The 22,450-nt window shown below is 33.1% G+C and overlaps 1 protein-coding gene across 10 annotated transcripts in view; it reads right to left on the minus strand.

Moving 5' to 3' along the window:
• si:dkey-71h2.2 overlaps window positions 1-22,450 on the minus strand; it is a 90,700-nt gene that overhangs the window by 14,288 nt on the left and 53,962 nt on the right. For 5 of the 10 annotated variants that reach the window (XM_005160477.5, XM_073934071.1, XM_073934073.1 and 2 more), the window contains exons 3-7: window positions 19,292-19,404; window positions 4,074-4,188; window positions 1,517-1,589; window positions 1,353-1,433; window positions 1,146-1,261 (exon numbers count right to left, since the gene is read on the minus strand). In XM_005160477.5, coding sequence (XP_005160534.1) covers window positions 1,146-1,261; window positions 1,353-1,433; window positions 1,517-1,589; window positions 4,074-4,188; window positions 19,292-19,404 — 498 coding nt within the window. Of the gene's footprint in view, window positions 1-1,145; window positions 1,265-1,352; window positions 1,434-1,516; window positions 1,590-4,073; window positions 4,189-19,291; window positions 19,405-22,450 lie in introns of all 10 variants that reach the window. The other 5 variants (XM_005160476.5, XM_009294629.4, XM_005160480.5 and 2 more) reach the window with 1 other exon arrangement.

Here is a 22,450-nt window from a genome sequence, read left to right on the forward strand (position 1 = left end):
TTATGAGTGCTTCTTCTCTCTCTATTGTTAAGTCCAGACCATTGCCTTCTAAGGTTTTTTATCTTTATTGTGCAATGTTGCTGTCATACTATAATTCGTATTAATACTTTTATTGTTATTTGACTGTTAAAATGTGTGATATGGTTTTGTTCAGCACTTTGGTCAGTGCCGAACTGAAGTTAAATGCGCTTTATAAATAAACTTTACTAACTAATTGTAATCTACACAAATAATTATGTTGTTTTGACCCAAATTGGGAAAAAATAACATAAGGCCTATAAATCTCAATGCATGTGCATTTTCTGCTCTGATATTGATATTATAGACTAAACAAAACAGCATACTATATTATAAAATACAGTGTAAAACAGTGTGCTTCCCCTACAATCCCTAAAAATCTGTCACTCATATTAGTTCATGGCAGCCCCACAAATTTCTCCATTTAAATTGTGTTTGGCACTAAACAAAACTCTGATTCAAGAAATCAGCAGATATGTCTGTTATCTGTGAGGAAACTTCATTTGGATAACTTAAAAGGGAATTTTCTCAATATTTAAATTTTTTTGAACGCCCAGATTTCAGATTTTTGACCATATACTGTCCTATATGAAAAATTACAAATCAGTGAAAAACAATGCATAAGTAAATGATGTATACATCTCATATAAAACAAATTGACACTTATGAATGATTGCTTTTGTGGTACAGGGTCAAAGTTGAATTGTTTGCCAAGCATCTTTTGCCAATCAAATGATAGAAAAAACAAAAACAAATAAATAAATAAATTAAAAATTGAAAACAGCAATAAGAAATATTTCTTGATCAATAGATCGGCATAATACAATGACTTCTGAATGATTATGATACTATGAACGCTCACATAATAATTCTGAAAAAGCAATTTTGGCATCAAAGAATTAGGTTAATTTTTAAATGTATTCAAATTTATGTATTCAAAGTTATTGTAAACAGCAATTACATTTAGCAAAAAAAAAAACAAAAACATGTTTACTTTTTATTTAATAAAATAAATACAACCATTTAAATTAGCATTAGAATTAATTTATTGATTTTTTTAATACTACCAACCCCAAAACTTTTAAATGGCAGTACATGATAAGAAGTATAATGACATAATGGTATACCCAGGAGTCATGTTTGATTGGCCGTCTCCTGTTGCTACTGCGTGGAGATGGAGAAAGGAAGGAGGGGAAGAAGGGCTTCCTCGGTTTGTGCTCCATCAGAGCCTGAGCCTTCTCCTCTTCTGACACAAGAACAAAAATAAAAAGCCCTTTCATTTCACAAAGTTACAGATATCAGGCAAAAATTTGCCTTTTAACAAATAAATGTACCTGTGACACTCTTTGGCTCTGATTCAGGCTGAGATTCAGGATCTGAAAAGGAGAAGCATGTGCGACCTTTCTTGCCTTTGTCTGCAATGGAATAAAAAGGAGGATATATTTGTATTCTGCTTCTAAAAACATGAGCTACTTATATATAAATAAATGTGGCTCACCTTCCTGTGCGATCTCCCACAGATCCAGAGCTATTTTAAATGCTTGTGCAACTGTCAGAGTCACAGCTTGAGCCTGTGGAGGACACAAAAACTCACCAGATCAAAAGGCAGGAGTAATATTTTGATGAACCACTCCTTGTCCACTAGATGGCGCTAGGTACAAGCTATACAGTACCCTCCAGGGACAGTGACACCATTGGTGAATATGAGACAAGAACACTGAAGAAAGTGTCTTTTTATTGTTTAACCATACTATCTTTTGCGTAACATATCAATAAAAAAATATATACAAATAAAAATGACTGTGTATGCTCGAGTTAGATACTTTTGGAGGATGAGAGTAAAGACTTTCTTCTTAAAACCTTCCGATACAATCTTTGGTAATGTAACCTGTAAAGCCTACTCGAGGTGAAGGCAGATAGTAATTATTTAGATTTCCTGACTCCACCCACAGAGCAAAAACTCTCTGGCCCAGCTCTGGCCCACACAATCAGCTTTTGCTTGGCCCACATGCCGCAGTGAATTATGGTACATGATTGGACCAATTCTGGCTTCAATACAAGAGCCAACCATGAACCATATCTGGGCCAAGTTTCAAGCAATTTAATAATCCATTACCAAGTTAATTAACAGCCAAGTTAATAAGCCAGATATGTTGGTGTGTCATCACTGCAATGAATTTGATAAACCCATGAAACATTTTGCTTTAAGGCCACACTTTTTCTCAAAGTGACTAGATTGGTAGAATTTTTTCTTTACTAAAAACTAATTAAAATGTATTTTAAAAGTGGGTCAAGGTAGGCCAAACTTATGTAGGCCACATATATATTTTTTTACATCTGGGCCAAACACTACATTTGATATCTGGCCCAAGTCTCATGTGCCAGCTTAAAGAAGTGGCCACCTCTGTGAAACCTGGGCCATGTTTGGATCACAAGCTGTATGCCAGTGCCAGATGAATGTCTGCGGGGCCAGCTTTATGCCAAATCTGGGCCAGAATTCTTTGCTACCTGGGCACTTTCACGGCTATGATTCTTGGAGATTTAGCTATTCGTAACCTTGTTTGGAACAAAATAGACACAAGTCCTCTATCAGGCTGTTTTAAGTTAACTGGAATATTTCAATTATTGTCATAATGGCAGAAACACAGTTGAAAATGTTGTATACTAGCCACTTCCATTATTATACAGTTCAAAAATCTTTTCACGGCTCTCTTTTTACCCATTGTCATGAATGGGCGAATGTTTAAGACACTGCACCACTTGGGAATGTTTAGCCTTTGTGTTTTTTCACATTTACAGCCTTCTGAAACAGGAAGTCACGGTTGAACAGTTTTTTCATAGTCCTGCGTTTGTACCAAAAAAGAGTGAAATATCAGTCTTTTTTTTTTTAACATGCTTTAAAAATGTTTCGCTCTGAACAAATATTTAGGGGGTGCTAACTGTCATAGATTGTACCAAGATATTGTGTTTGCAACCTGTCCGTCCTCAATGAGAGCATATTTTTTCTTAATTTTTTACAATATATTTACACATGCTTCTTTGTTTATATTTACCAAGGGTGTCTTTATTAATGGAGAGCACTGTAGACTTACACAAAATACTGTTTGCTTATTAGCTGATCGCTACTCTAATAAAATAGTTGGGTTAAAAATACCCAATATAAACATATAACCCAACGATAGGTTATTACAACTATGGGTTATTTTAAACCAATGCATTGGGTTATAATTGCTAACCCAGTGCACTGGGTTATTTTTGATTAAATGTTTTTTTTTTCCATTCTGGTATTAATATTGCTACTATTACTAGTACTACTATTAATTTTATAATTATGGCGGCGTAAATAAATAACATACAGTTTTCAAAAATACAAAAAATTCCATTTTATTTTAAGTTCCAGACACTTTTGTTAAAATAAACTAAAAATCACAAACAATGAAGTAACAGAACAAAGTAGACAGTTATTAACTGTGCAAGCAGAAAATCATGTGTTGATGGAGCAGAATATGGAGCTCTGTGTGCTGTAAAGACTGTCCAGCAGCTGCATCAGGCTTCACTCAGTGTCCACAATGTACAATAAATTTTAACCACATCTAAACGCTTCTAAAAGATAGTCCTGGATGGTGAAATGGATATAAAAACCACGACATGGAGGTATTTTGTTAAAAAATGACTACAAAATTATTGCGTTTTAGCTTAAATAAACTTTATATCTCAAAAACGACATGATGCACACGTATTAATACAGCTGTTTTGTGTCAGTTAAATCAGTTGACTGATGAAATTCCAATTTTTAACCCAACTGGTTGAGTTATTAAATAAATAACCAAATAAAGGTTAAAAATAACCCAACAAAGCACCAAATATTTAAATCAACTGGTTGAGTTATTAATAAATATTCTAACAAAGATTAAAAAATAACCCAACAAAGCACGTTGGTTGTTTAACTCAACCATTTGGTTAAAAAAAATAACTCATCGTTTTTTAGAGTGTAAACATAACATCACATCGATGACAGTGATAAAAGATGATGATGTGCGTCTGCAGACACTTACTATTTTCTTTTTTTGGCACAGGAAGGCATGGCACTCCAGAGTTTCATTGAACTGGCTTTGGGAGACGTAGGCGAAGACCTTATCCTGAGTTTTATCTGTTGTGCAGTAAGATATTCTGCAGAGATGAGAAATATAAGCTTTTCACTGTGGGTGGACTGTTCAGCTCATTTGATCAAATAACACTTACTGGACTGAACAATGTACTGGCAGGGAATTGGTTTTGATGACTAGGCCTTTCAATAACGTTGGATTCACAGAGAAATCATATTCTGAACAAGCTGCTTGAAGTTCAGATATAGAAAAAATTGTACCCTTCTGTAACATGTTGAGCAATTGCTAACTTTTAACTGTTGTAATAACTGCATTTAGACTCTTAAAGTGGCATATTTCTCTGCAGACCAACCAAGAAAATTCCTGTAAAGAATAGGCACAGCACGGGTTTTAAAACTTTCTTCAGAGAAAACTTCTGATAAGCCTGATGATGATAATGTCAGTTTATCTATTGACATTCAGATTCATTAAATTACACTAATAATATGGTTGTATAACAACAACAAATAGAAATATGTTGTATAAAACGCATCGTCTTTTTTATTAATATATATTTTTCCATTTAGTATTTCCCCCCTCTATCAATGCTGAATTAATAATGACTGTTGAGTCGACCTTGTTTAATGTATTATTTTACTATTGTTTAGTTATTTTGAGTCATGAAACTGTAGCATTCAAAAGAAACTCCAGATGCACCTGATCACTGTTACCCTGATGAAGGCAGTTCTTTGCTGAAACGTGTAGGTTTTAAATATGTTTTCCACATTTTTCAAGTACCTTGGACTGATTTTTGCTGTTTATTCTGATGAATTCCTTACCCAAAGGGCACTGACACACTTACACATTATTTAAGCTACTCGTAAGCACTTTTTGTTTGATTTTGAATCATCAATACTATTTTTTAAATAATATTGCAGGCCCACCATGTAAGAAATTCCTCATAATTTCTAATTTACATATTAAAGAGACACAATCTACTCCCATATTATTTGTTTTTCCAACTATGGATGTCAATGATTACATAAGGTTTTTAGTTTTTCTCAAAATAACTTCTTTTGTGTTTAAGCAAATAAAGAAACTCTTAAAGGTTTGGACCAACTTGAGGATGACTAAATAGTGACAAAGTTTTAATTTTGGGTGAAATATTACATTAAGTATAAAACAGCTTAAAAGTTAGTATTCTGATTTGTAAATGTCACTGGTTATATGGGTAAACATTTAGGTATTTCTTTAAGTATTTAATCTAAAAGAACACATACTGTACACTACCTGACAAAAGTCTTGTCACCTATCCAAGTTTTAGGAACAACAAATAATAACTTGACTTCTGGTTGATCATTTGGTATCAGAAGAGGCTTATATAAAAGGCAAAAGCCTCTAGATTATGCTTATTCTACCAAAATAAAACATGATCATGCCTTGGTTTTTAATTATTTAATTAGGTCAGTAAGGTCTGATTTTGCATAGACAAAAATCTTGTCACTTAACAGAAATAATGTACAGTATAGATTATAAAGTCATGGTGCAGTGGAAAAAGAATTAACCCTCTACTGCACGGCCATATGGTAACATGATACTCATGTTCATTTCCCTGCCACTGTTTCTTTAAGACCAACATATTATTATTATTTTTTTTTTGTTGGAAAGAGAAGACCTTAGAGTAAACAATGATGAACTTTGGTTAAGTCACATGACATCCAGTGTTTTTCTGTAGTGCAATTTCTGACAGACTGGTGTTTATTGTGAGTAGTTGCTAAATGCAAATGTAAACGTCAATAAAAACAAAGGATTAAATTATGTCAGATCCACAAAAAAAAAAAAAAAAAACAGTAATTTATGAAGACATATTCACAACTCAAAGTTTTTTTTAAATCAAATTAGTTTTTTGCAAATGGATCAAATGTATGTGTTACCAAATGGCAACACGGTGCAATAGTGGAACATGCAATACTGCAATGGGTTAGCTAGCTAGCAAGGTCAGCTGTGAACGTTTCAGTTGTAACAATAACAACATGAATGCTTGAAATGTAATGCTGATTAGTCATGTGTTATGGCATTTGCATTATGGATAAAATCTAGCGTAGAAGTCCGCTTCCGTTCGTTTTAAAGGCCTGGCGCCACCAGATTAACCAATAGAAAACTGAAAAGGGAAAAAGACAAACAAGATCAATTGAAAGTAATTATTAAGGGCAGGAGTAAACGCCACACGCAACAATGGCAATACTACTTTTCAATAGATATCAATACAGGGAAAAGTGTATTAGCGAACACCAACATGTTCTATGGTAGTTTAAAGAAGAAAAGAACAGAACTGACTCTTCCTGCAGATGAAAGTGAGGATGAGATGGGTTTTAGTGACCATGAGAATGATGCAGACTGGACATTTGACAGAGACAGTTCAGGTAAGTTTGCTCAGAGGCAGATAAGACAAGCGTAGTAGAGTATATAGTATAGTATATATATAAAAACATTGTTAGCTAGTAGCTACATTATTCTGATGCATTTGCATATACTAGACTTGCTATTTATTTGTTATAATATTTACTGGAGAAAATATTTATATTTACTGTATGTTGTATATATGATAATACAATATTATGACTGTTTTCAATAATATTCAGCAAAAAAGAATGCAAGGAATGAAAGCTTTTGGACTATGAGTTGTGGTAAGGTATAAGGGGTCATTTATAAGTTCTGTGTTAAAGCTCATAATGCTGCAACACCAATTAAATAATTTTAAACAAACAAAAAAATATTCATTATAAGAAAAGTAATAAATTTAAAATTTATAAGTTTGATCCACTGTTGGACGATGTTGCCATATGGCAACATTTCATAAAGTACCTTAAAAAAAAATTTTCCTATTTTTTTTACAGCACTTTAAGTTAAGCCATTTTAAAAAGAAAAACTGTCAAATATATATATATATATATATATATATATATATATATATATATATATATATATATATATATATATATATATATATATATATTATTATTATTTTTTTTTTAACAATGCGTGCGGTACGGGGTAATATTGTGTATGACTCCCATGCATGCAATTTGACCTTCTTTGCTTTCAGGAACTTTGATGTAGATGCTGAAGTATGGAGAAGGAGCACTATTCTGCTGAAGAATATACCCTCTCCTGTGGTTTGTAATGGGCAGAACAAATGTCTTTATACCTCAGACTGTTGATTTTGCCCTCCACTCTGCAGATCTCTTACACGCCCCCATACTGAATGTAATCCTAAACCATGATTTTTCCTTCACCAAACTTGACTGATTTCTATGAGAATCTTGAGTTTATGCGGGTTCCAATAGGTCTTCTGCAGTATTTGTGATGACTGGGATGCAGTTCAACAGATGATTCATCAGAAAAATCTACCTTCTGTCACTTTTCCAAATGATCAACTAGAAGTCAAGTTATTATTTGTTACTTTTACAACTGGGATTGACGACAAGACTTTTGTCAGGTAGTGTTCAATTATTAAGATAAAGCCTTCCCTGAAAAAAAATTCTAATAGATACTTTAGACAGTTATGAACTAAACAGAAAATTCATAAATGCTATTTGTTGATCCTTTTTCTTTTAAGATTACTGAGATCCTCAGATATAAAATCATAAAAACACAAAATATACAATAAATAATAACCATAAGAACCATCGTGCGGTAGGCCTAGAGTTTAGATTTTGATTATCATTTTATGAACAGAAATTTAGAGCAGCAAAACCGTAAGAGTTTGTGTATGTGAAATAATGAGATCCATTAAACAAAGACTGGGAGGAGACGGATCAGATCTCACTTCGTCTACAATTGTTAGTGCTCTGCTTCTGATGCACGACCTAAATAGAAATGCCCAAGACTCTCTATTCCCTTTCTCCCTCCTCTTTTTTTCTCTGTGAACGCAGGGGGTGTGAAGAATTATCATTTATTGCAGTCAGTTCTGCACTGCACAGCTTCATTATTGAAGAGTGAGAAGCTGAGAGGGAAGGGAACTATAAATGCCTCAGTGTAGCTTGTTTGTTGCTCCTTCTGAACAGGATGGAGGATGTTTTAAACAATGCCATTTGTAACTCAAAGGATCTCCATGAAATTAAATGCTCTGCAACTCATTTACATTCTATATGACTTGATTCACTGAGCAGCATTATATGAATACTAATATACAGTATATACAGGCCCGTAGCCAGCCTTTTATTCTCAAAAAGTGATTTTTTAAAAATTAAAAAAAATTTTTGTTGCAGTTATTCAACTCATTTTCTATTTAATTATGAGGTTTAACCATACTCTATTTAGCAACATTTTAAGTAATATTTTTAGCTGCATTAGCTTGTCGGATGGTCAATTTTTGGTGTACCAAAAACATTTTTTAAAGATTTAAAAAAGGAAATATGAAAAAAAAACAATATATATATATATTTAAATATTACATCATATACCATTAGAAAAAAATGTAGCATGTTGTCATTTATTAGAAAAATAACAAACTGGCCTTACTTATGGAGAAAATTACAAAGCACTGCCGTTTTTGGATTTTTTGGATTTTTCTAAGATAATTAGTCTTACCGAAATGTGAATATTCCATACAAGCTGAAGCGTCAATTATTGTCAAGTGACTCGCGGTGTGCTCGCTGGATTCATTGGCGCGAGTGCGTCACACAACTTGTGCGCGCAAGCCGCGCACCTCCATTGGAAACAACAAAGTTGTGCAAATTCTAGAAATACCCGATATGTGAACGATCGCTGAAAGGCCGCCGTCATTTGCGATCTCTATCAGTTGATCTTCTTGCAGAGCCATGGTGAATTCACCTGATATGTTGACAAATGGGTTGCGGATTCATTCCTTGGCAGTTTGTGGGTCATTCACTGGGCCTTTCCCCTTAGCAAAGAAACTTTATGAAGACGTCTGTTTCATACTTATTTTGCTAGATTGTGGGGCAAAAGTGACTGAGATGTAAGAGAGAATACGGTCATTTTTCTAAATAAAAGATCGTTCAGACTCATATAAAATGGAAATAATTATATAATAATCATATAATAATAAATAATAATTTATTGTGCGCCCGGTACAAATTGATCTACGGACCGGTGGTTGAGGACCACTGAGCTAGGGGATAAAATAAACTAAGGCAACATGATCATTCTTCTAATTGTCCACTGCTAATAAATTTTAAAATATGATGCGAACCCTAGACAGAGCTCGCTGAGGCCCCCTTGTGTTGGGAATCACTGTGCTAAATGACTAAATGTATGTGTAAAAGAAGGATAGTGGAAAATCTTAAAGATTTGAAATGACTAAAAAAAAAAATGTAGCCTGTTGTCATTTATTAGACAAATAACAAACTGGCCAACACATTTAGCTTTACCAAAGAGCATAGAATCACCTAAAGGCGACACTCTAGTGCAGTTTGGGAAACAGCCACTAGATAGCGCGGTGGCCATCTTGGAATGGGGGGGGGGCATTTCGGTAGTTGTAGGTTGCTAGGCGACCATCAACCATTTTCTCAGAGGAGAAGACTTCTTTCTTGACTTCACACAGAAACAGCAACGCATGTGTCATGACATCACTTTGTTGCAGAGACGCTATTGGTTAAATGATGTCAAAGTAGAACAGGGAAGCAGCTTAAAGTGGAAAGCATTAAAGTGGAAAGTATATCTGTGGTCTGGAAGTATTATAAAGTTGATGACGACAACATTGGGGTAGCAAACTGTGAAATATGTAAACATGGGATTGCCTGCTGGGTAATGCCGGGTATAAGTTGAGGTTCTATTTGTTTTCATATTAGATTTTTTAAGCAGGCCTTTATTACTTGATTGTTCAAGATACCTAGCAGAAGTGCTTTGTTTGTTAACAGAGTTGTTGAATGTTAAAAAAAGTAATAATTTTAATAATAATTGATAATATTAATATAATAATATAATATTAATAATATTACATTTAAAATGAGGAACTCCTGGGTCTGTTTTTTTGATGTTCTTATTTTTTTTTTTAATGTATTATAGAAGTATCGGATTGGGTTTCGGTATCGGTAGAAACTCAAAATCAAATGACTTGGACTCAAGAAAAAAAACCCTGATCAGGACATCATTGATAAAAACATTATTTAGATGCATGAAAATGTTTGATTTTTAAGCATCAAAAAATGTAATTTTATGTATTTTAATATTTACATTTACAGTAAGTCATTGAGCAGACACATTTTATTTATTTTATTTTTTATTTTATTTTAACTATGTAATAAATATTTATAAACACACACATACATAAATATAATCATATTTATTTTATGTAAAAAAAAAAAACTAAAAAAAAACAAATTTGTTACAAATATTCACATAAATGAAAGCAGTCTGTTACAACTGATGAAAAAAAAGGCTTTGCTTATTTTAGCCTTGGCAGTGTTTTCATAGCTGATGCCCTGCTGATTCTCCATTCTTGCTGAACACATTACAGTGAAAATGACATTCCCCGAATGGGAAAAAAGCCAAAGTGGGGTTTAATCTTTTCATGAACCCCCATCCTGTTATTGCAGGAGCGTAGTGAATCTAATTACACAAATCACTGTGCAGGATTTGAGGCTCAGGAAAATAAAGTCATGCACACAAATACAGATGTTTGCTTTTCAAGAGACAAAACTGACAAAAATGAAACAAAAATGCCTTTCAAAACACACAACTTATGATTTAATAAAGCTGACAGCTCCTATTGAGCCAAGACAAACAACATCATCTCCTATTATTCACTAAAAATAGAACGGCTGTGGGGTTTTTCTTCATTATTTGTATATTCAGTTATGGAAAGGGGGATGGGACTCAAAGCAGTGAATAAAGATGAGAAAAAGTATTCATATAATCTGAGTTAATATGCTTCCTTCTGCTGAAGGTGATGTATACAGGCAAATAAATATATACATATTCACATTTAGAAAAGGTTCAATCTTTCTAAATAGTTTAATATTCTTAAAGGTGCATTAAAAAAATCTTTTTTGAATCCATTTAGATGATATAATGGTCTGGGGGCAGCAGGTTTACCTAAACTTAGCATAAATCATTAAATCGGATAACATCATTAGCCTTTCACTCCAAAATGACCAAAGAGTTTTGATAATTTTCCTATTTAATGCTTGGCTGAATGGTACTTCAATCATGATGCAAAGTGAAAATGTCTCATTTTCTAGAAAGATATGGCTAGAGGAACTATATTTTCATTCCGAAATAATAATCAAACAAGTTTGCTCCCGTACCATGGGTGTAGCAGGCACAATAGTATTACAAACGTCTGAAAATAGTGCTCTGCAACAAGCCACTAATTATAATCTCGTTACACTTGCTGCAGCCACAGCAACTAAAAAAGACTCAAGCTTTAAATTCATTCATTCATTTCTTTTCGGCTTAGTCCCTTTATTCATCAGGGGCTGCCACATGTTTTACACAGCGGATGCCCTTCTGTCCGCAACCCAACACTGGGAAACACCCATACACTCTTGCATTCATATACATACACTACGGCCAATTAAGCTTACCCAATTCACCTAAAGCGCATGTCTTTGGACTTGTAGGGAAAACCGGAGCACCAGGAGGAAACCCATGCGAACATGGGGATTGATTGATTTATTTATTATTTTTGATCTATAATAAACCAAGATTGCAGATTGGATGAATGGATCTCATCTGGATCTCAATGGATCCCAACTGTTTAATTTTAGAGGAGTTTTAAAATGAGCCTATTTAAAAAAAAAATAGAGTGTTCTTTTATATACAATCAATTGGGAACGTATGATGATACGTGTGATGAAAAAAAACAAAAAAAAAAACTGCATGTGATTTCCATAACTTTACCAAGAACAATATGGTGGTAAAGTTTTAGGTCAGGCCCGGAGCCAGCTTATTAAAAAGGGTGGATCTTTTTTGTCTTAAAAACTGAACCATTTTGCAGTTATTCGTCTCATTTTCTTTTAAATTAGGAGGTTCAAATACTGCATTTTAGTGACTTTTTAAGAACATTTTTTTGCTGGATTAGCTTGTTTGATGGTGATTATTTTTGCATGTATATCTTTCACACTTATTAAGCATTATACTTTTTATAAAATATGGTGAGCTGTTTTCACATAATGTCATAGAAACATCAGGGTTGATTTAAATCACTCATATTGGCGAGAAGTTTTGATGTATCATCACTAAGCTGTCAATTGTCCCCATAGCAATAAAACAGGCTAACCTAGCAACCATTTAAAACAGCAATATCTCTACATCAGAACATCATAGGGACTTGGGTATTGGCCTGTTTGACTTATGCTAGCAAATGGGACTTCCTGTGTGCTATGCATGGTAACAATGGTAAGCCAAGTGCTAATAACAATTAGCTACATGCTATTAATGATTATCTAAGTGCAATACCATATGCTAGAATTGCCTACTAAGTATTACTAGTTGATCAAACATGTATACGAGTGTTGCCTTTTAGCAACCACCTAGCAATGCAATAAACATTTTAGCAACCATATCCACTTAGCAACCACTGTGCTTCCTGCCAACTGCCATTCCTAGTTCTAGCACAGTCACGTTAGCTTTCTCAAGCCAACATCAAAGTTCGTCAATGAATTTTAGGTTCTAATTTACAAATGTGCATTTTAAACTACATTATTAAACTTTTATAAACAATGTAATGAGATTAAAGTTTTAAATTAACATATTTGAACAAAGAAATATATAAGAATACTTTTTTTAAATACTAATTTATTATCATCCATAATTAAAAAAATAATAATTAGGATTCTGTTAAAACTTCTTTTAAATTAAACACTGAAGCCTATAGGTAAATAACAAACTGACCAGCTCATAGTCAAGAATTGTCCATTCGAATAATTTAAAATAAAAATTTTCTTAAAGCATTCTTCTATTGGTTATTTTCACAATTTATGAAGACATACTGTCAAAAATAGGACAAATGAGGGTCCCACTTTATATTAAGTGGCCTTAACTAATATGTACTTAAACAGGAATTAATAGTTTGTCACAATGTACTTATTGTGTAAATACATGTATTTACTGTGTACTTATGCTTGATTAAATACATGTAAGTATTTACATCTGCAATTAACTTTTGTAATTACATTTTTAAATACACTGTTGACCATCCCATACACCTTAACCCACCCTAAACCTACCCATGCCACCAAACCTGTCCATAACCCAACCTCCATCCCAACTCAAAAGCACCACAAGTGTTCTCAAATACATTATAAACACAGTAAGTACATTGTATTTATTTTTTGATGCAAGTACATAGTAGTTACGGACACTTAATGTAAAGTGGGACCCAAAAGAGCTCTTATAGGTGTCTTATCGGTGTCTTTTGAACCTCCCTCCCCCCTGGATACAGGCCTGGTACAGGACTGTTAAAATTTACAGTAAACAACTGTATTTCAGTAATGGCTGCAATGCTCATTTACAAACCTTAACTCAATATATTTGCAGAAACTGACTGCGCTTAATTTGGCCATTTGTGCATAAACCAATCTCAATATTGCCAAAGTAATGTGAGCATATCAGTATCAAAAACTATTTTACTTGTGTCCACAAAGAAAATTTGAGTGCATTATGCTAAAACATTATTAAAAGTCTAATTTTTTTGCCCATTAGCAAAGTGACATCAGCAGCTATTATCTTTAAATTAAGCACAATCCAGCATATGGTGATGGCTGTAAGTTAATATTTTACCCTCTACACCTGCAGTGGCTTTTCATTCAAGAGTCTCTCTTTCTCCTCACTGTCAGGCTCTGAATATCCATGATTCAGTTCTTCATCCTCCAAACTCTTGTTCAAACCCCCCTGCGGCTCCGGGTTGAAAAAGCATTTCTTACAGCGCTGTGATCTGACGCTCTCCTGACACCCGTGTTTATTCTCCAGCCGCCTTTGAAAGTCAAACTGAGGTTGTTTGATCAAAGTCTGCACTGCTGATTATATTCTCCCCATTAGAGCTTCAGGGTGTTTTCTTTTTATCTGGAGGTGTAACTGTTCCTAGATCAGGCTCATGATGGGGATGCACTGTAATAAATGCAGAGCTGTTTGTCCTCCGTCGTGAGTCTAACACAGGAATCCATATGCGCTCACAGTGAAGAGCCAGAGCCCCACTGAGCCTCAGGACGTCCTGCACATGGATGAGCTCCAAGTGAAGGACAGAGCGTTTGGTGCTAGACCTGATGCTCTGCTGGCATGTGTTGCAAATAAATCATTTTAAAATGAATTATTTTGTCTTTCACTGCTATAAAAAAATATCTAAATATACAATAAACCAGGTAGTTTATTCCGCTGTGGCAACCCCTGTTAAATAAGGGACTTAGACGAAGAAAAACAATAATAATTGAACATTAAACCATATATATATACAGTACGTGTATATTTGCTACAGTTTTTTTTTCAACTGTTTACATACAAAATCTTTTCTTTTCATTTCATTTCTGAAACATCTTACTCAAAATGCAAAAATACACAGCAAATCTCCAAATCCTGTTTCTCAGACTTGAACTTAGTTTTCAATCACATAACAAACTTTTTTCAAAACACAATTCTCTAAAACACAAACATTTAACAGGAAGTTACTTGCTTTTCTTTTCCAAACATAACCAATTAAATGCTACACTTATCCACCAGATCACACGTCACACACACAAACACACTCACTCACATGTGCAGAAACTAACTCCTGATCTTATCTCTAACCAATCACTGCTTCATTGTAATTTAGGCCAAAGGTGATGGGATACTTAGGTGTTCTGGTCCTAAACAAAACGATTTACCACCCATCCACAATTTGTAGTTTTGTAGCTACCCCATATTCACCTTTTCTAAATTCTGAATTCCTCTAAAAAGGAAAAGAGAAATTCCTTCACCGTTCTTCACTGTATGCTTTTTTAAATATACATTTTTACAGTATGTTTATGTTTTTTGTATGCTATATACACCAATAATGTTTTGCCTAATAAATATTTTCGGTTTCTAGATGTGATTGGTGTTTACAGTGTACCTTTTCCCCCTCTCAGCAGATTACTGTCACTGTAGAAAACCTACTGAACTGTGGATATAAGCCCATGAAAGAGCAAAGAGCTTTGAATTTAGAACAACAGTGTTTACATGCTGTAACCAAACATTTACTCTTATAAAGGACGTGTTTGCCTTTTGATGCAAATGCTTCATTCTGACGTGTTTATGGAATATTGGGTGCATTTTTGAAGGGGATTTGAGGCATTTTGCATTTTGTGTGTGCAGTTTTGAGATTTGTAGAGTTTTGAAAAATAAAAGGGTGACATCGTTTTGAACATGTGTGTAAGCAGTTGGAAAAAACTGTAAGACATCTTGAATGTACATTGTATTATTATAATGTATTGTTACATATGTATGTGTGTGTGTGTGTGTGTGTGTGTGTGTGTGTGTGTGTGTGTGTGTGTGTGTGTGTGTGTGTGTGTGTGTGTGTGTGTGTGTGTGTGTGTGTGTGTGTGTGTGTGTGTGTGTGTAGTTGTAGTCAGAATTTTTATTTATTAAATATTTCCCAAATGATGTTTAACAGAGTAAGGAATTTTTCACAGTATGTCTGATAATATTTATTTTCTTTTGGAAAAAGTTTTATTTGTTTTATTTTAGCTAAAATAAAACCAGTTTTTTTTTTTTTTACACTATTTTAAGGACAAAATTATAAGCCCCTTTAAGCTACTTTTTTTTTTTGATTGTCTACAAAACAAACCATCATTATACAATAACTTGACTAATTACCCTAACCTGCCTAGTTAACCTAAGCAACCCAGTTAAACCTTTAAATGTCACTTTAAGCTGTATAAAAGTGTCTTGAGAAATATCTTTTAAAATATTATTCACTGTCATCATGGCAAAGATAAAAGAAATCAGTTATTAGAAATGAGTAATTAAACTATTATGTTTAAAAATGTGTTGAATAAATCTTCTCTCCGTTAAACAGAAATTGGGGGGAAAAATAAACAAGGGAGCTAATTCAGACTTTAACTGTATATATATATAAAGCATTTAAGCTTTAAGTCGCATTTTAGTTTTATATCAAATTATATGAAGACTACAGTATATTGTGCATTTTACAGTATATTGAATAAATGTATATTTATTACCCCCTTTGGGAAAAATTGTTGTAAATGTACACTTTATATACTGCTAAGTGACTAAGTGTACATAAGTAAAATGTCAAGAAATGTTAAAATTAATATGTATTCTTACTTCCAAAACAAATGTGTTTTTGCTTATGTAGCATTTTATTTTTCATAGAATGTATATTAAGTATATAACAGTCCTTTCAGGGTTTTGTAAGTCCAATGTTTCATGAGATTAAAAATGAATAATTTAGCAATATTTTTGTGTATTTGCACAGCAAAATACAAGATTTCAAGCAGATGAAGCCATACGTTTTAAGAAAGCTTTTAAAAAACTATAAGTCATCACAAAATCAGTAATTTTAGGCAGATTTTAGGCTGAAATGTCCCTGAAATATAATGTGGGGACTGATTAAATATCTTGAATTTATTTTTGTAACCAGGGTGGTGATGTGGCTCAGTGGTTAGCACAGTCGCCTCACAGCAAGAAGGTTGCTGGTTTGAGCCTCGGCTAGGTTAGTTGGTGTTTCTGTGTGGAGTTTGCATGTTCTCCCCATGTTCGCGTGAGTTTCCTCCAGGTGCTCCGTTTTCCCCCACAGTCCAAACACATGCGGTACAGGTAAATTGAATAAGCTAAATTGGCCGTAGTGCATGAGTGTGAAAGTGTACGGGTGTTTCCCTGGAAAGGCACCCGTTGCGTAAAAAAACAAATGCTGGATAGTTGGCGGTTCATTTCGCTGTGGCGACCCCTGATAAATAAATAGACTAAGCTCAAAGAAATTAATGATCCTTTTGGAAACTACAGTATTTTCCTCCTGCTCCAAGTGTAAACCACAAAATTAGTGCTTAGAACAAACATAATAATAAAAAGAACAACAAATTAAGCAATTAAGAATGAAGAAATATACTTAAATTATATGTCATCTATATATTTGTTTCTCAAATAAATACATTTAATTTTAATTGTATTTAAATCCTCACTTTGTATTAATATATGGTACAGAATACTGCTATTTGTTTACTCTAGTAAATGCAAACCTTAATAAGCAGTGCTTAATAATGCATCTATAAGCCTGTTTTCCAAAACATTGCAATTTTACTGTAAAACAAGAAAAAACACTGATAATACAAAAGCGTGTGTGTGCGTGTGTGTGTGTGTGTGTGTGTGTGTGTGTGTGCGCGTGTGTGTGTGTGTGTGTGTGTGTGTGTGTGTGTGTGTGTGTGTGTGTGTGTGTGTGTGTGTGTGGTTTAAGTTTAAACATGAGAGTAAATGAGACAGGCCAGAAAGAGAGAGTCATGGGGAAGCGGGACAGGTTTTTACGGTGGAGGATTAAGGAGACAGTGATTCCTGTGTCTCTGTCTGGTGTCTCTGATAAGGAGGATCAGCAGGGGCTTCTCTATGCACCCCTCATCAGGACCACCGAATAATGCACTCCCCCCTCTGTGCCACCCTATCACATTTTTAAATAGCCCTCAACATCAGCATTTGTTTGACACACTCAGACGTCAATGATCGAGCGGTTTGTGATCTCACTGTACAGTTCATGTTCTTCTAAAAACCTTGACCCACTAAAAAAATCTTTAAACTATTGATCTGAAAGCAGGGACAAAAATCCTCAAAACACACAGAGAAAAAAGGTGCTGTTTGTTCAAGATAAAAGCTTTATTTAATATATCAGAAATAATATTTAATATAGATATAGAAATAATATAATATCAAAACAAAATTATATATATATATATATATATATATATATATATATATATATATATATATATAAAATTGGATGTTTCTAAATAAAATAAAAACAATTATTGTTAAAAAACTACATGTCCCATTTTGATGTCCATGTATTTTATATACATAAGCATATCATACGCACTTAAAGTGTCAGCTTCAGTTGTTCAAAATAAAATGTCAAAATATTGAATAAAATAGGATTCGGCAGAGAAAATAAGCATTGAACACATCATGTTTTTTTTTTTTTTTTTTGCTGGAAATAATATATCTAAAGGAGCTGTTGACATGGAATTGAACCTGATTTTTTGTAAAACCCCAAACAATACAAAAGTAAAAATAAAACTACAAAAAAAAAAAAACTCAAAAAAAAAAGTATTTATGTGTGACAAAAATGTAATGAGACAAGGAGAAAGTATTGAACCACTGAAATGTATTTATTATTTTATATAAAAGGCTTTTTTGGTGATGGCAGCTTAAAGATGCCTCTCGTTTGGAGAATGAAGTCACATGGATTGCTCAGGTGTGAGTTTTTTTCACAGACTTCAACAGTGTAAAAAATCTTGATGGTTTTGTGGGTCTCATCTATCAAATCTGATCTTTAATTTGTATTTTATACTGGGTTTAAGTCACTTGATTGGCTGGGCCATTGTAAAGCTTGATTTCTTTCTCAGAACGCATTTGAAAGCTTGCTTGGCTGTCTATCGAATCATTAGTTTGCTGAAATGTCCACTCTGGTTTCATCTTCATCATCCTGATAATGTAGGTGTTGGACAGAAACAGCTAATATTAATTTACAATGAAGAAATGCAGAAGGTAGAGGAACTACTGAGGAGAACGTCATTGGGTGAAGAACTACTGAGAGATATTAGCTGCTGTCTGGGCTTTCACTGAAATATGAAATATTTTCACTTAGAAACATGTTTTCTGAGAAAAATGGTGGTGTTCAATACTTATTTTCCTCGCTATAGTTTTATAATTCTTGATTTTGTTATTATTTCTTAAACTTATTTTTATCTGTACTTAATAAAATATATAAAAGAACAAGTTGTGACAAACAATCAAAGCTGTGACAAACAAACAAATGTATAAAGCCCAAAGGTTTGATGGTTAATGGCAAAGTAGAAATGTAAACTTTCTATTTGTTTTTGGAATAAATTGTTTCATTAAGTGACATTTGGGTGCTTTTCCTAATTTAAAGTAAATATTTATGATTTTGTTGCGAAACAACTATTTGGGAATATTGTTTCTATCGAAACCAATGAGTCTACAGCACACACTATTTTTGAAATAATCATAATGATCTGTACCTGTAAATGGACACGTCCTCAACGAGGTCATTAGTCTCTGTGTCTGCGATGATGATTCCTTTGGGGGAAACAGTGAGGGTCACTTTCCGAAACTTCTTTGCACTGGCCCGAGCCTGCGTGAGGTTCACAAGAACAAACCTTTTGTGTGAATTTCGAACAGACATATTTGTCACAGTCAACTCAATAATGTCACTCATAACTCACTGACCATGAACAATAACCTGTAAAGGTCAGTGAAATCCATGTGGGCTATTAACTCAAGGCCGATGAGTACTGTGCAAGAGTCAAACAGAAACAAAACTTCATATTGGTGATTCTATAGGTAATAGCTGGTAGATTATTTCTTTATAATATTTTTATTATTGCTTTTAGATTATTTCTCTCCATGATTTTTTAAAATAATTTTAATAATTTGTCTCATTGTTAAAATAAAATGATACAAACCATAACAATTTAATATTTTCTGCAAAATAGTGTCATAAAGCTGAAATTAATGACATTGTGTTGTTTATCTCAGTGTATCTTTTCTATCATTTATAACTGTGTGATTTTAATATTTAGCTTTATGATTTTTTTTGGTGTTGTTTTATTTATTTTATATATAAAAATCCTAAATAGCCATTTTGCTAACTCTACATTGTTTAGTTGCTTAAAAACTGCTTATTAACTGCTTATAAAAAAAAATGTGTCAATAAATCTTGCATCATTTTTGCGACTGTGCCATAGATTAATTAAGACGTGGCTGAATTACAAAAATTTAAGCTACCAGAAAAAAAAATTCTTCTAAGCTACTTTTCCTACTAAATGTATCGAAATGCAAAGTATTATTTTTAATTATCTCTGTAAGATATAGGAGATGACGTCATATTCTCTCACTGATAAGATCTGAAGAATTGGAGATATGTTTAATCAAAAAAGTGCTATCAAACTATACAAAAGTCATTTTATGAAACATCAAAACCATTATAAGATTATCAAAAGGAACACCGGATTTATCACTGATCTCCAGTCAGTTGTTTAATAGTCTTTTAATCATGATTTCTGTAGTGCCATCATGTGCTCTTAGCATTTATGCCAGAAAGTGGTATTTTTGGTAATAAAGTTTACAGTTAATATTTACAGTTAAACTTATATTCACTAATAATTACAATTATTACTCTATGACTAATAAAACATGGTTAAAAATAATACTTAATTTAAAAATAAACTAAATAAAACTGTAGTTTTATTTGATTAAAAGAAAAATTAAGACGTAACTCAATTATTACAATTTAAGCTACCAGAAAAAAATATTCTGAACTGTTTTTCCTTCTTAACCTATTGAAATGCGAAATATATCTCCAATTATAGAATCAGCCACACATTAAAGTCATCTTTTGGCTTGTTGAGTGTGATCTGGCACAGGAACATTCTGGTTCATCGGTGCAGGGCGAAAGGAGGCCAACATGTACGCGAATGAGGGGAAATTATGGTTGAAACGCAGAAGAGGAGCGAGAAAGGGCTTGTGAAGGACAAAGAAAATCAGGCAAAGCGTATCTGGGGGGCCTTTTTGCTTCCCCAAGAGACAGTAAACACTGATTTGAACACAAATGAAGCTCAACTCAAGGATTCACAGTTTGACGGTTAGTTCGGAGAGAGCAGCTGAGCTCTGATTCCATTGTGCTGGAAGCAAATCTGTTTGTCTTTTGCTTTCTGAGGAACAAGAAAACACTGGGTATTTAAACAGGACACAGACTGTACTGAAAGTCTGTAATTCTTTAGTGTTTATATTCTCATCTAAATCTAATGAAACAGTTGCTTCACTGTAAAAATTTTGCGTTCCACACAATCTCTTCCTGTTGTCCCAACAAAAATCGATTAAGATAACTCGATTCCTTTTGCAAATGTAAAAAAACTCAAGAATTGTTGCTCATTTTAAATATGTAGTTTGAACAACCAGCCAAAATAAGTTTTTAAGTGTTGGTGAACAATTATTTATGTGATTTTACCATTTTGACTTTAATTCTCACAGTTCTGATTTTAAACATCTCAATCTCGCTTGAACCACTGCATAATATAGAATAATAAAAGCACAATTGTGAGTTTAAATATGGACGTTTCAGGTTTGTTTCACAATTATGAGTTTACGTTTTGCAGTTATGCATTTATATCCCACAATTACGAGTTTATATTCCACAATTATAAGTTTATAACACAAAATTATGTGTTTACATCCGGCAAATATGAGTTTACATCCAGCAAATATGAGTTAACAATCCTACAATTATGAATTTAAGTTTTAAAATTATAAGTTATGAGATACAAACTATTTACATTTAACAAATTATGACTTTACATCTAACAATTATAAATTCACACCTACAGTAACAATTATGAGTTTACATCCCTCAATTATGAGTTCACATTATAAGTTTCTCGCTTATATAAATTTACATTAGCATATTTGGTTATACATTCCACAAATATGAGTTTACATTTGGCTTTTATGATTTTTCATCTCCTAATTATGAGTTTATGTTTTACAATTGTGAGTTTAAATCCCGCAATTACTAGTTTATAACACAAAATTATAAGTTTCCATCCCTCAAATATGAGTTTATATTTCGCAATTATGAGTTTAAGTCTGAAAATTATGAGTTTTTGTTTTGATATTAAGCGTTTGTGTTGAAATTATGAGTTTACATCCCTCAAATATGAGTTTACATGCCGCAATAATGATTCATCACACAATTATGATTTTACATCTCGCAATTATGAGTTTACATCTCGCAGTTCTCGCAATTATGAGTTAAGTTTTGTAATTATACGTTTGTGTAGCATTTATGAGTTTACATTTCGCAATTATGAGTTCACACCTACAGTAACAATTAAGAGATTACATCTGGCAATTATTTGTTTACATCTTACAATTATGAGTTGACGTCTCACTAAATGTCGCAAATATGAGTTTACATGCCCCAAATATGTGTTTACATGCCACAAATATGAGTTTACATGCCTTAAATATGAGTTTACATGCTTCAAATATGAGTTAACATGCCTTAAATATGCATTTACATTCCTTAAATATTAGTTTACATGCCTCAAATATGAGTATACTGTACATGCTTCAATTATGAGTTTACATCCTTCAATTATGAGTTTACATCCTTCAATTAT

This window comes from Danio rerio, chromosome 20 (genome assembly GCF_049306965.1).
Source record: "Danio rerio strain Tuebingen ecotype United States chromosome 20, GRCz12tu, whole genome shotgun sequence".
In the NCBI taxonomy this organism is placed as follows: domain Eukaryota; kingdom Metazoa; phylum Chordata; class Actinopteri; order Cypriniformes; family Danionidae; genus Danio; species Danio rerio.